At 43.2% G+C, this 16,122-nt stretch overlaps 1 protein-coding gene across 1 annotated transcript in view; it reads left to right on the forward strand.

Moving 5' to 3' along the window:
- The window catches only part of LOC111865499, a 145,104-nt gene that overhangs the window by 74,877 nt on the left and 54,105 nt on the right, over nucleotides 1-16,122 (forward strand). Inside the window, exon 2 of the mRNA XM_023853595.2 lies at nucleotides 9,246-9,746. Within this exon, the coding sequence (XP_023709363.1) occupies nucleotides 9,246-9,746 (501 nt within the window). The remainder of the gene's footprint in view (nucleotides 1-9,245; nucleotides 9,747-16,122) is intronic.

Below are 16,122 nucleotides of genomic sequence, written 5' to 3' on the forward strand. Positions count from 1 at the left end.
TCTATCTCAATGTATACTACTTTTTGTAAGCACGGGAAGAAATTTGTGAAATTTTGAAATTACGGTTTACCACAGCAAAGCATTTTCGATCGTCTACATGTTGCATAAGTAATATAGTACATCACGAACGACCAAGCAGTCTTATGTCTCAGTGTATCGTGTCTCTTCTGTGAGTACTGATGATATTTTTATGTAGATATGTGAAATGTAGTGTATTGTGAAAAGAGAAGGTTTATGACATTATTTATGTGTGTTGTTCATGAAAGCTGGCGTAGATATCGGCCTCGACGTGTCATTCGATAAGTCATAGACTTAGAAAGGAATGCGAAAGAAAGGAAGAAAAGGAAATTAATAATACCAGAGTACATGTAACAAATGACAAGACGTCCCGCTGAATTCCGAACAAATTTTTAGCCTACGTTCCTAACTAGGCTTTTGGATCTCCTTCCTCTTTGTGTGCGTGTGCTTCTCCCTTCTCCACTGCTGGTAGGCAACACGGTCTCCTGTGCTGTCCATCTCGTTTCGAAGGAAGGTAGCCTTTTAGTTCTTCCCAGAACTTTTTGTTTAAAATATGATTTCACGTAACCATTCATAACAAGGTTCCAAACTGCTATGATCGGAAACTCCCTACACGAAAAGTTTGTTCTGCAGAGATCATTATCACTGTCTTCAAAATTATTGAACTGTTTCAGAATTCACTCAGGCTACTAATGAAATCATATAATCTCTGTGAAGTGATTTTATACTAAAGTTTACGTCAGTAACTTATCGTTTTCTTATCGCTATATAAATTTTGGAACTGTAATTATAATGTTAAGTGACTGGTGAGGGGTAGGCCATACCAAACCTTACAAAGACACCACCTTCAATGGAAGGCGTTTACTTCTTAGCTACCCAAGGGCCACTTGGCTTCATCAAACAAAGCATCAGACGACGAAATTTTGAGTTACATTGGGCTACACAGCCAAACAGGATGTGTGCGGCTATTTGTCTTCTGCACCTTTAGGAAGTGCAGTTACTTGGAACTTGAAATTTAACAAAGTGTCTTTTGAGCTGACAGTGTCCTGTAAGTAGTCCTGTCACTAATCTCAGCTGGTTCCTATTGGATTCTAGGTAAGGTAAAGATAAAGCTATCCCAATCACAGGCCATGGAGGCACATAGGGTTGTGCGACGTGGAGGCTCCCACATTTCCTCTAGACAATCGGCTCACAGATGGCGGTGAGTTTGTCAGTCTTACAAGAAAGGCCGCCTTTACGCCCAGGAATACCCCCAGTATTCATTTCGTTCACGTCTGTTACAGTCGACCGCAGGGCCATAGTGCAGCTGGATGGATTAGGTTAATTGAAAACTCTAATGACCCCATCGGGAATCGAACCCGCGACCTTCCGGCTTGTAGCACAGTATATCAACCAACTACACTAAGGCTCTAATCCGTTTTGCAGGGTTCCTTGAAGACAACTCTTCATATGTTTATGTCCTACTAAATGGTAAAAGTAAAGTTTTCCATGTACTTAACTAATTAAGCACTACGCCATGAAGGCGTATGGGGTACTCGATGTAAAGATCCATATTTTTTTGACCTCGGCACTAGCTGGATGTGAGTGGTCAGCTTGACGCCCCGGCCGCCTTATCTCCGGGGGAAGAGCCTCCTTTACCCATTTAATAGGAGGTTGGATGCACTTCAGAGCCGGCTTGGGCGATTTGGAAAAGAGAAAATGCTTGACACTACCGGGACTCGAACTCCGACTCCTCAGTCGTCCAGCGCATAGCCAGTCGCTATACGGACTACGCTACCCCGGCTCCGTCATGTCCTACCACGGAGTGTATATTCCGGCGGGGATCCGAAACGCCAACAGGCCGAATTCAAGTCAGAGAAATGTTACAGCTCGAGGCCACGTAACCGGTGCTTCGTTTCATCTCTGCTTGGTTTATATAGCGACAATTTTTTGCACTTCAGATTGTCTAGTGTAGAATGGTGTCGCCATTGGGTAACAATTCATTTGAATGGAAGGGGAAGAAAGGGGTCGTTGCCTAATTTAATTGAATATTCCAACATTCACGTGGATGGACGTGTTAGTCGAGTTCCGCCCCTCTAGAGGACACAGAAGGGAAACTACACAGTCGATCCGGATGAAGTGCGGTATACACAGAATGTCCCAGGAGGAAAGGCCAACGTTCTGGGAGGTCATTCTAAAGAAAATACTCGCTTTTTTTTTTTTCTTGGGGTGGGGTGAGACTGAGTCCACTTGGTACGCCGGTCACTAACTGGACTATTGTACCAAACCCGGATGATAGAAGATGAGTGTGGAACATTCGGTGGAATGGAAATTGGCAGGGGAAACCAAAGTACTCGGAGAAAACCGGGACCAATGTACTTTGTCCACCACAAATCCCACATGAGATGAACTGGGCTCGAACCTGGGACGCCGCGGTGGGAAGCCGGCGACCAATCGCCTGAGCTATGGCACTNTCACTCTTTTCATATAGGCCAGTATCCAAGGTACCAGAACTTCTTATCTCATCAAGTCCATTCCCATGTTCAGAATTTCTAAACTGGTCTTTTCGTCTACTTCCGTTATCTCTCTGCGATTATGTAAGTAGGNGATGAACTGGGCTCGAACCTGGGACGCCGCGGTGGGAAGCCGGCGACCAATCGCCTGAGCTATGGCACAGACTATGAAAAAACCATATATGTACATATGTATTATTCCGAACGGTTTCCGAGACAGAGTAATCTGATTGTACAGTTCCGAAACTGTTGGTAAGAAAGAGATATTACATACTGTTTCTAATATCGAATTTTATTTTTCAAGTGACAAAGTTGGTACGGCTTACCTAGTATAACACATTTTCCAAAATTACACCGTCCACATCAACTGGGGCAGGTGTTCTCCGAGCACTTCGGTTTCCCCTGCCAATCTTAATTCCACCAACTGCTCCACAATCACCATCACCTATCATCTGGGGCTGGTAAAATAGGCCAGAAGTGGCTGCAGTGCAAGGGACTTAGTCCCATCCCACTAGCAATAAAAAAAGTTCACCCTTTTCATATAGGCCAGTATCCAAGGTACCAGAACTTCTTATCTCATCAAGTCCATTCCCATGTTCAGAATTTCTAAACTGGTCTTTTCGTCTACTTCCGTTATCTCTCTGCGATTATGTAAGTAGGGCCTATACAAATTTAAGTAGTTCACACTCTTTCAGCATACTGACACATGTAGGGGACATGCGTGCCTAAATTAACGGGTTCTAGAGCAGATAATTGGATTTATTGGCACCATCTCTGATTTGCACAATTTACAGTTCACCGTTGCACATGCATTAGGATTCTCAGTTTCCACTAGTTATCTCCTAGCAACGGATCTCAACACAAAACTATCACTTCAAATCACCATGAAGCCTTGTTGCTATTTCTTATTCAATCATCCTGGTACATCGAGATTTAACTAAAAACTCTTCTTAGCTGTAAGAGGCTCGTGTTATATAACCTCGGCACGGACATTGCAGAAAACGCATTTCTTACGTTGCGTAGCGCAGACCAAGCAGGAAACCAAAGTCACGTGATAGCTAAGCACTGTTGTTTTGTGACTTCATTGCACTTGCGTTGAAGTGTGTTTACCGAGCCGTTGCCTAGATAGGGGTTGCATAATCTTGTTGTTCCATCTTTGCGTGGGTGTATTATTTATAAATGGCTGTTTCTGTGGCTCAACCGTTCTTGGACGGAGCAAATGCGCCACAATATTTATATTGTCACGTGTTTAGTGACTAGGCACAGAGTTTGGAATGATATTTATTGGGTATCCATATGTAAGACCTGCAGCTGTTTACTGAGTACATTGCGCTGCCTCCAAATGTCATTTTCATTAAATGCTATTACTTTCAACGGTCTATGAACTATATCAGCAGTCAAAGTCTTCAGAGTCAGAGTCACAGTTACTTTACGACTGTCGGTTTACCGCCAGTCATTGGCGCCAAGCCCTTTGAGGTTCAGACCAGAGAATATACCGTATTTACGCCGCGTGCGTGTATAGGCCGCAGCATAATTTTCAGACAGAAATTATAGAAAAAATAATTTTCTTGGAATGTTATTTCAGGAATATTCAGAATATTATTACACCCTGTATTACTAATTATGAATATAATTTTTTTTAAAATGAAGTGTGATTTCGAATATTTCGAATATAAGCCGCACCCCAGTTTTCCTCTTGAATTTTTGGCAAAAAATGTGCGGCCTATACATGCGTAAATACGGTATTTCAACTGAACACTTGCGGTTGTAGTCCTTATATAACATCCTTTCTGACCAAAGGAAGGTGTGTCGCTTACAATTGCTGCTGGCCATCGCCAGCGCAGTCATTCTAGTGTCAGAGTCTCGCGGGACTCATTACCACATTTTATTCTCTCACATTCGAGGCTCTTCCAACCTGGAGGGCCAGGTGCCCGTTTTTACATCCCCCAGGAACAGGGAGACATATTTATACTCCCAGACACTTGGTTCCCTTTTCGTCGCCTCCTAGGGCTCCCAGGGCTTGGGTGGAGGTATTCAAACCCACCTCCATGCGGGGTTATCAGCCACAGTCTCCAGATATAGACTCTGCCCGGGCACAACAGAGAACATTGCTTCCCACAATTTCTCTATTGTTACATGCCTAACAGTCGCCTCTGTCACGTAATGCTTCCGGTCGCTGAGCAGAAACGGATCTCTGTTAATCATATCATAGATCCTTAGAGTGTCATAACCTAGCAAACGGCTTCTTCTCTGGTTAAACTGATCTGGGTTTCGGAGAACTTGCCACAGTATATTGTTTTCAATTTAATTCATATTCATTACTACACAGCATTCTATTTTTTGTGTTAATTATTTTGTTTGGTAAGCTAGTTCGTGAAGTTACTCAAAGCAGTGATATAGGACGAGGTGCTTCTGTTCCTCTTTGTGAATAACACTAAAGATGTTCTTACCGATCGTCTTCTCGCCCTTACGTTGGGCTCCACTTAATCTTCTGCAACCGTCCCTCCTTCCTTCCGCCTGCGGCTCCGTCTGCATAGTAGTGCAGGGAGTGGGAGTCGATGACCATCGGCCCCTCCGCTCCGATGACCACTTTGACGCTGCCCTACATGGTGTTGCCGCTGCTGAAGTTGCTAGGTCATAGCTGGTTTCGGCTTGACCAGGCTCCACCGCTTCTTCCTTCAGTTGAGATTATGAGGGTTTGGGTTTCAGGATTTGGATCCGATAATATGGGCGCCAGCAAACAACTAGAGACTCTTTACGATTCATAGTAAGTGGGGAAGGAGTGAGCATGTGAAAGCTGACGGTGGGTTTGTCTAGCTAGTGGAGATGAGTCTCTCTTCAGGTCGAATACGGGTCAGGCTCGGATAAGTGAGGGTGAAACACCTCTAATCAAAACAATTCACTGTACCACCACAACACTTAATTGTTGTTGTTCTTAAAGACACTCGGCTGCATAAATTCTCACAATGTGATATAGTTTTGGCTTACAAGCAGCGGGTGTTACACTAAAATGCACTCGATCAGCTCGCCAAATTCCTTTGTGCCGCGCTCTTGTTGATTAAGCTAAATCTCAATATGAGTCGTTATGAGAGCAAAATTTTGTACTTCTTAGAATTATCTTTTAGCGCGTGTGATGCGGGGTTCGCCTCCGCCAAGTTCAAAAGTTGATAGACGACTAAACTCTGAGACTGAACTCTGTGCCGAGCCAGAGGTCCTAACTGAGTTGTATCTGCCTGTTCTCCTCTCCTCCTAATTTCCCTCATAGGTCGATTGAAATAAGGGGAGTTGGCTTAATTTTGGTTCCGGCCAATAACAGATTATTTTTAAGGGAATTTCGCCCTAAAAGACCAAACGGCGAAATTGGCAGCGATGCAACTTATGAGGGTTCACTAATTATCTCCTGGCACTCCCACTTCTGACTTATGGCTGGTAGAAACTCATTTTTCGAATTCTCATAGTGTCTTGCCGCCGTAAGGCTAATTCTACATTTCTAAAGAATCTCAGTGGGGTTTCTTGAAGTATAAGTTTCTGCCCTTTTGGAAAATAACCACAGATGCTTGGCCGCAAGGACTAGCAGATGTCCTTGTGCGCGCAAGTTTGATATATCTGCTCATCGCCTATTCATTGTTCTTACATCGTGTCTTAATTAAACCTTTGTTTCTTCATAAATTCTTATAATTAACTCTATTGGCTACTGAAAAAGAAAGGGGGGGGATTTCGATGGTGGGGTTACAATGTGTCATTCTGCCAGATCCTTGTTGCAGGTATGAGATCTCATCTGTCTGAACGAAGGATATTATCGTTGTTCTCTATTCTCGTAGGAACAGCTGTAAGTATTTACTGTGAAGCTTCAGTTCCTAATATACCAGGATGTACTAGCGAACAGGGTCGTTACTAAAGAAACGTGATCTCTTTCTCCGGGGTAAGGACATTAAGTGCAAGCGATTGGCCACAGAATGAAGGCAGGCAAAGTAAGCGTGCAATGGGTCATATTTTACAAAGGCGTGCTTTGTTATTTATGAAATATATCGGAGCTGTTGAAGGCTGTAAATGAAACGGGGGCGGTTGCGACACTTGAACCGCAGACACAAGCTGCTTCAGGCCAGTAGATTCTGAACGGTTCAGCCGATGGTGTATGACGACTGGGATTACTGAATTTTCGGACTTTGTTCGCCGTCCGGTATTCTAAAATCACTAAAGAACACAACATTTTGGAAACTAGAGTTGTTAGGAAAAGCTTTACAGATATGGGCTTATTAGATATGGGCGATGGAACTTCGGGCTTCAGTGAAGCCGAGTAACAACTGTTAAGCTTATATCTGAGCATCCTGTTGCATTCATTTCCGTGTTTAATGCAACTTAAAACTGTTCACATTGTCTCCTTAATTTAAAATCACATCAACTTCTACGTGTTTCGGCCCTATTTGGCCAACTTCAGGCAGTTGTTCACTTAGTGAAACCGTCGCACTGCACTAGATCGTAAGTCAATATATTTCCGTACTGTTGTATATCTTTGTTTACATTATAATGTGTTGTAGAAGAAACCTCTCTCGCCCCTCTGGTTTTTACGTTTCGACGACCATGTTTCTATCTTGTACAATATGTTAGCTGTCAATGCAAAGATGTATTATTATTTCATGAATTTGTTATTTTTACATTTCTGTTGTTTTTATGTACTTAGTTCCCTCTTTCGTATGTACGTATATTCTCACTAGTTTGGTGCATGTCCCTTGTATGGGCCTTCGGTGCAATAGTTCCCGCTTATATGTATATCTTTTCTTAGGGGTGTATCTGCTCCTATCGCTCGTAAATTTCGTGTAATGTCTGAAATATGGGGTTGTATGTGTCAATATATGTGTCGTTCATATCCAAGTTGTTCCTACTGATTTTATGAACGTGACACTTTGCGAAGGTAATCAAATATCTGCCTTTCATTCCTGACTTTATATGACGTGCATTGTATCTGTTATTGTTCCCAATATATTCCCTGTGGAGGTCATATGGTTCACCATCCATATTAACATAAATAGTCGAGGCCGCGCCATAGCTCAAGCGGTTAGTCGCTGGCTTTCCACCGCGGCAGCCAGGGTTCCATCCCGGGTCTGGTCAAGTGGGATTTGTGGTGGACAAAGTGGCTCTGTGGCAGGTTTTCCCCGAGTACTTCGGTTTCCCCTGCCAATTTTCATTCCACCAATTGCTCCCCAATAACCTTCGCCTATCATCTGAGGCTGGTACAATAGGCCAAAATTGGCCGCAGTACAAGGGACTTAGTCCCACCCCACTAACAAAAAAAACACACAAATTGTCAGGTATTAACTACCTACTAAATCGATTACACAGATATCCAGTAACCAAAAGAGCAAAACAAGCAGGAATAAACACCGTTAAAACATACTACGAAATAATGAATTTTACAAAAACTTATTCTAGAAACCACGTCCACAACTACAAAAACAAATATACACACAGACACAAAGTATGACATGAAAAGAATTGGCTGCCTTTACATATTTCTGCAATGAGGTAAGACGAACTACTGAGCTTTTAAAAACACGAGGAAAAATAAGCAGTTTCCACACAAAACACAATAAAGCATATTAAATTACTACAAACAAAAAATAAATAAAACAGTAGCAGCATTTACCAAATGAAATGCCTAGACTACCCAGTAAATTACATTGGTCAAACAGGAAGAATATTCAATACTGTATACAAAGGACACATTAACGCCATCAGAAACAACTTAATTAATTCCGGGTATTCAAGCCATATACACGTACTGAACATTAGGCACATATATGGAACAGATAGCCTAGATGTCTTAAGGACAGGAAGGAAAGGCAGACATTTAAATACCTTGGAAAACTGTCACATTCATAAAGGCAGTAGGGACAATTTACATATGAACGACATATACGTCGACACAACCCTGTATTTCATATATTACATGAACTTTACGACAAGTAGAATCACACACACCCCCAGAAAAGTTAAAAAAAAAAGCCAGGTGGGCATTGTTTGGGCCTTTTTCGTATATACATTTATTTTTAAAAATAAAAGGAAAGATATATAAGCGAGAACTATCACGCTGAACGACCATGCAAGGGACATATGCCCAACTAGTGAGAATATACACACGACGGTGACACAAACATGGAAGCCCAACAGGAAGATAAGGCGGAAAAAGAGCGAGGTTTATTAGTGTGAACAACGTTAAGCAACAATATGGAACGACACTGACTTACGATCTAGTGCACTGCGAGAGTTTCTATAAGTGAGCAATTCCTTTGAGTTGGCCAAGTATGGCTGAAACATATAAAAATTGGTGTGATTTTCAAGACATTTTGAATTAAAAACGGAAGTGAATTAATTAATAATCATTAGCTTATTCAACAAAGCTTCTGATCCACGTAGTGAGTCTGTAGCTCGATCATTAATTCATTAAAACAGTCAGAGAGACGACGAATCAGCCTGTTGGTAGATCTAAGTATGTCATGCAGTTAGCCACTCGGCGGACCAACCAGTGTCTGAATGAGTCAGCGAGCAACAGGACAGCCAGTATGTCAATTACACAGTGAGGCTCTGACGAGGACAATCAGTCAGTAGATCAACCTTTGTCTCACTGCATCAGTTAGCCTTTAAACAGTTGTAAGAATCCGGCAGATCTGCTAGTGTCTCTTTAAAACAGTCATGAACCGTGTAAAATAACCGACTCGATCATGCTTCTGTTGACAGTGCAAACGACAGATCTTCAGAGAACAGGTGCTGCCACACAGCGGAGGCAAGATACCAGACGATGCCTTCAGGGCCGACCGGCTCGCACTCAACAGGCTCAACAAGGACGGCATATCCATCCCTGACGGCATATTGCTAGATGCCAGGGCCCACGAGAAACACCCTTCTCTTCGTCACAACTCGGACCTCGATATGTCCGTTATTAAGCTGGTACTGACGCCTGACGGACGGTACGTCCCACCGGAAGGGCGCTACCACTACCAGAATCCCGTTACGATCGACTCCACTTACGTCATTCGGCCCCCCATTGGCACCTACAAACACGAGCTTCGCCAAAGGCCGGCGCCACCCCGGCAACCGATACCTGTTCCTCTTGAGCTGCCGGCCAAGCCTGAGGCAGGCAGCAACCTGCCACTGTACCTGGAGGACACAGACAGCTACTTCTTTCAGAGCCACCATGGACTGTTCTCGGATCACTTCTACCCGTTCTACACAGCACAGGTATGCGACCGGGTTGTTCACTTGATGGCCAGTGTTTGTGAGAGCTGATTGACTGAGTTGTTGGCCTGGAGACTGAATGTCAGATGGAGTGGTTGCATGGTTCTTAGTCTGACTGATTGATTTGTCTCTTTATCAATAGACTGGATGATTACTTGTCGAGTGGTAGAATCAGTTGTTATTTCCTCAGATTATAAGACATGGGGCTGTCTGCTGATTGCTCCCGTCCTGTCTGGTAGATGATAGCTGACGTTTCAGAGGCACGTGCTGCCTCCATCCCCAGGGTAGAAGAATAATGATGAAGACATATGGTTCTTCTAGACGTCGATAAATACGATTCTGGGAGTGCGTTGTTGTTTAATTCTTTTTGCCCTGAAAATAGATAATAGATATTCTTATATGTCTCAATTTTGAGTAATGTATATCCATATGGCGTGGGGTAAATTGTTGCTTACTTATTACATGGCGGGAGCACACAGCAGGCTGCAAGCTATAAAGATATTTCGGATGAACCGTTTGCAATAGCAAGCCAGAGGACCATCTCTTTACAATTGCCTCTTTGAGGAATTCAGGTCTCAAACAAACTGACAGTGATTCGAAGTAAAATGTTAGGGACAAACAGACAAACAGACCAACAAACACACAAAGACAATAGAAGAGTGGAGAAAATTGTCTAAAGACTTATAGTTTTTACTCTTCAAATATTACCTCTATGGTTCTAGAACCGAGAAACAAGCGATGGTCTTGACGTATCATAAGTACGGAAGAAGTGACAATGTTGTTAAAAATATTATTTGGGATATCTCAAAGGAAAAGAGCATTTGCAAAACCTAGATATAGCTAGATGGATGATGTTCAAATTAGTCATGAAGTTATGAAACGAATCTCGGTCACATTTAACTTGGAAGATAATAGCATGAAGTAGGATACAAAATCAGCTCACTTTGGTTCCAGCAGTTCCACAGGACCGTCCAATGTAACGTCGGTGCCTCTGAGCATGCAAAATGTTCCATAATTTCTCTCACTAAGAATACAATGTCTGAAAGTGTGGCACAGTTTGAATATTTGGGAACGACAGCAACAAATCAAAATTTGATTCATAAGGAAATTAAAGAGGAACTGAAACTCGGGTAATGCTTGTTACCATTCAGTGCAGAAGCTTCTGTTCTCGTCTGCTGTCAAGAAACATAAGAATTAGAATATACAAAACTATAATTTTGCCTGTTGTTCTCTATGGGTATGAAACTTGGTCTCTGATATTAAAGGAAGAACACAGACTGAGGATGTGTGAGCACAGGGTGCTGAGGAGAATATTTGGATCGAAGAGAGATGAAGTGACGGGAGGCTTGAGAAAACTATATAATGGGGAACTTCATAACTTGTACTCCTCTCCAAGTATAATTAGAATGATCAAGTCAAGGAGGGTGAGATTGGCAGGGCATGTAGTACGAATGGGGAAGACGAATGAGTATAGGATATTGGTGGGAAAGCCAGAAAGAAGAAGACCACTAAGTAAACCAAAAAGTAGGTGGGTGGTTAATATTAAAATGGCTCTTAGAGATATAGGATCCGGTGGTATAGACTGGTTTGAGCTGGCTCAGGATAGGTACCAGTGGAATGCTCTTGTGAACACAGTGATGATCTTTCGGCTTCCATAAAATTCTGCGAAGTTCTTTATGTAGCTGCAGAATTTGTGGCTTCTCAAGAAGGGCTCAGCGCCATGAATAATACAAATGTCACGCGGTGTCAGATATCCGTGCTGCCTTTTCAGAGTGGGTAGAGAAGCTGTGACAGGAATCAGAATTGACTGAACTGTTTCATGAGAACGGAAGTATCTGTGAGTTCTGAGGTTCTCTGTTTCATCAGGTTACGGGCTTCTGGGAAGCGCTGCAGCTTAGTCAGGTCACATCCCACGAGACGGTTATCTGCATATTGATATGCTCACGATATTATGCTTTATGCAATGTCTATGCAAATGTACGCTCTTAAACTTGTATGATGTGCAGACACTTATGCCATAGGTCAATGCATAACGAATTAAATATATTCAGAATTAAAGATGAATTTTGTTGGAAAATTATTGAAGATATTCTTGAGAATACATAAAATAAATTGAACGTCAAAGTAGAAAGTATTTTAAGGACAGTCTTTGAAGTCTCTCTTCTTCTGACAAGCTTTCGCTCCGTGAGTAATTCAAGTAGAGAAGTTACAGTAACAGAGAAAAGAAAAGTCATAAGCATATGCTATAATCGTGAGATCTGAATGATGTATTCTTTATTATTTCATCCGTGACTGTTTCACGGATTATTTGTTGGAAATTCTTCCTTGTGATGCACGAATACGTCATGTACAAACATCTAAATGTTCTGAACCTTAGTATTAAATTGTAAAACCTGATCAGGCTTGCTGAATCGGTGGCGCCTTTGACTTGTATTCCACAGATGTTCGGTTCGAAACTCGGCCGGGACAACGATTATCTTCACTAAAGGGAATTCGGGGGATTAGTCAGTCTCTTCAAGCAAACTCCCACATGGGTAATGTCTCAAAACTGGATCATATTTGCTACACCAACATATTTTCCCGGGTTTACTGGTCGCTATCTCCCTGTCATTGGAGTTAGTAACAGCGAAGTTAAATAAACAACAAAATAAATAGATATAAACGCTGTGTTTCTGGAGACTATCACCCTGTTTTTGATTTAAAAACACAAGGTTTCGGAGCTTGCATTCCATCTCCGTCTTCAAGTGAACCCCACTCAGTTGGGTCCAATCGATAGAGCTGGTCCCTGCCTCCGGACACCTGCACCAACGCAAAAGTCTTTAGCTGTGTTTGCTTCTATACCCCATCTTGCGTTGGTGCAGGTGTCCGGAGGCAGGGACTAGCTCTATCGATTGGACCCAACGGAGTAGGGTTCACCTGAAGACGGAGATGGAATGCAGGCTCCGAAACCTTGTGTTTTTAAATAAAATGAAGCCGATGGTAATATCTAGAAACACCATGTTTCTAATAATGCACCATCGTCACAAATTTGTTCATACAAATATATACTACGTTGTTAAGCATAGGAAAGGTAGGAAGTAACCTCGGGCATAGCGGCCTCCGTAGTCTAGGGGTAACGTTCCTACCTCGTGACTCAAGTTACGCGGGTTCAAACCCGGCGGAGGTCGTGGAATTTTAAAGGGCGGAAAAATTCAGGGAACAAAGCCTCCGGGAGGAACTTTAAGCCGTGGGTCCCGTGTCGTAGATTTACGGCACGTAAAAGACCCTCATGTCTCTAGGAGACCTCTGAGCAAAATTAGGCAAAGAGTTTCCCGTCCAAGTAGTTTCCAATGCCTCCGGTAGATGGGGAAAGTTATCGGGTACCAGTACCAGTAGAGGGCCTACCTCGCTGGCAGAAAGGGGAGATAGCGGGCACCAGTATCGGTAGGGTATGGCGACAGTAGAAATTAAAGGGGGATGTACAATAGATTATTAGTCGCGGTGCATGGGGAAACCCACCCCCTCTATACTGAATGACTGAATAACTGAACAGCGGGCATACTGGAGACTCCGTCGAACACATACGGACTTATTTTCAGTGAGGCTGTGCACTGTCCAGCAGTTTCAGAGAGTAGAAGGCACATTGCAGTGGCCATTACATTTCTTTCTGGCGTCTAATACCAAGAGGAAGTTGCAGCGACTGGGCAAGTGACTAGAGTGGACAGGGCAGGGTAGTTAAATATGGTTTCAATTAGAGGAAGACAGAAGAATAGGTGAAAGGTTAGGATTGGATAGGTGCATAGTGTGCACAAAGAATTCAAGGAGCTGAGAGAAAGAAACAATAAAAACGCGCCCACGTGTCGAGATGAAACCACCATACAGCAACAGAGACAAAGAGTAAGTCAGTGATCTGTAACACTGAGCCGTGCCACATATCTTAATTCCAAGATTCTTATTTTGGAGGTCCGGACTCAATCCCAACAGACCCCACGTTGGATTTCTAGGGGGTATAGTGACACTGAAGCAAGACATTCTTCTAGTAATTGAGTTTTCCCTTGCCAATTCTCATTCCATTCTCTCATCCTTCACCTGGGGCGCTACAGTGGGTCCACTTGTGACTCAGGACTAAAGGGCTCTGTCCCCCCCCACTCCAGGTATAATATTATACTTCTAACTACTATTTCGTTTGTTTTTAACTTCTTTGATGACATGCGTCAAATTATTACATGATTGTGGGAAGTGAACGGGGAAAGATGTGGAAGGAAGAGGCCGTGACCGAATTAAAAATATTACCCGGAAATTTACTCTTAGGGGGCTTAGGAAACCATCAAACCTGTCAGAACAATAGACAGAGATTCGAACCAAAGACTTACTGTTTAAAACCAGAAGCGACACAGCAAGGGCCAACCTGCTCGGTAGAAGAAGATGTTCCTTTCTCTTATCTCCACAACGCTAAGGACGGCTCAAGCGAACCTGTGCTCGTAACCCAGTTATCTCGTGCGTGGCAAGATAGGTACTGGAATGGTAAAAACGTAAATCTATCCCTGTAACAGGTTGTGGAACCCCATAAGTTTGTGAGACGTCAAAGTTGTCACATTTTCTAGACAGTCGGCTCACAGATGGCGATAAAGCTGTCAGCCTTGGGCGCCGGCAGGCCTTTACCCCACGGAGATTCCTGGTACTCACATCTCTTAGAGGCTGATTCNTAGCAAAATATTTATTGTAATGTTTCTTTTTCTTATCTCCACAACGCTAAGGACGGCTCAAGCGAACCTGTGCTCGTAACCCAGTTATCTCGTGCGTGGCAAGATAGGTACTGGAATGGTAAAAACGTAAATCTATCCCTGTAACAGGTTGTGGAACCCCATAAGTTTGTGAGACGTCAAAGTTGTCACATTTTCTAGACAGTCGGCTCACAGATGGCGATAAAGCTGTCAGCCTTGGGCGCCGGCAGGCCTTTACCCCACGGAGATTCCTGGTACTCACATCTCTTAGAGGCTGATTCGAGCCCAGGGCCATAGTGCGGCTGGAAGTATTACGTCAATTGAAAAATCCAGTGACCTCATAGGGAATCAAACCTGTAATCTTCCGGCTTGTAACATAGTGCCTCAGACAACCGAGAACCTATAAATATGATTAATAAACCTTATTTCATAAACGGTACATAAGTTTGGGATAGAGGGAGCCAACACAACTTTCACGTGGCCAGTATGTTTCCCAATCTGTTAATGGAAGTGATTGCCGCTCTGCGTTAGTGTAGGGCCTAGGGGCTTCCAATTAATGACGTGTGTGTATACAGAATGACTTTCCTGGGCAAAGCGATGTACAGCTGGTAGCCGGAAGGTCAGCAAGGCGACCCGCTCTTACGCAACAACTTGTGAACTAACCGCCACGTGTCGCATTCAGAGGTACGCCTTTCTCCCTAACAGCGTATGAGTCGCTTTTGTGATTTTCGTGAAGTTTTTATCAATATTGTGATAGATTGGACCGTCTCTAAGAAGCGAATAAGTAAACACGTTCCCAAGCGTCAAGAATAGGAGTCCATTGTTACGCAACGGTTCTAGTTACTATAGTTGGCTGTTTCACTCTTGAAAGCCTATAACCACGGCAACGACTGTAGGTTGCACAGGAACAACTTCTTAAAAGAGAAATAAGCAAAGTGACACCCTTCGAGGCGGTGTTTGCTATAACGGCCGCCTAACAGTTATAACTAGGAAGGAGCCTTTGAAGTGAAGGCGGGGGTCGAATACCTCCACCGTAGCCCTGCGAGCCGCAGTGGGCGACGAAAAGGTAACCCAGTGCCTGGGGGCATAACCAAGCCGCCTTATTCCTGGGGGATATAAATACGTGTACCTGGCCCTCCAGGTTGGGAGTCACGATTCTGAGAGCGTAAAATTTAGTCATGAGTCCCGTGGGACTCGGACCTGAGAATGGCTGTGCTTGTGAGGCCCAGAAGCAATTGACACACCCTCTCGTCAGAGAGGATGTTAGATAAGGACTATAACCTCAAATATTCAGTTGGAAAATAAAAATTCTGACTGTGAGTACCAAGGGGCTTGTCGCCAAGACGAACTGATTGTCGGTAAACCGTCAGTCGTAAAGTAAATCTGATCTCTGAACTGAAGTCAAAATCAGAAGTCTATTTTATGTGGCGTAGATACAGTAAACTTCAAAGAGTTATCGTTTTTCTTCGTTACGAAGAGTTATAATTACAGTAAGACTGAAAGTGTCATAATTAATTGTAGTTCCGCCTGGTGAAGATCAAATAAATCGACTCATCTTTCCAAACCCGCGTCTAAAGTCATTGCAACATGTGAAAATATCATACCACGGAAGTCCACTCTACTTTTGTTAAGTTTCAGTCCCATAACCGAGGTATCAGAGAAATTGTGGACTAATG

Source organism: Cryptotermes secundus, unplaced genomic scaffold (genome assembly GCF_002891405.2).
Source record: "Cryptotermes secundus unplaced genomic scaffold, Csec_1.0 scaffold530, whole genome shotgun sequence".
Classification (NCBI taxonomy): domain Eukaryota; kingdom Metazoa; phylum Arthropoda; class Insecta; order Blattodea; family Kalotermitidae; genus Cryptotermes; species Cryptotermes secundus.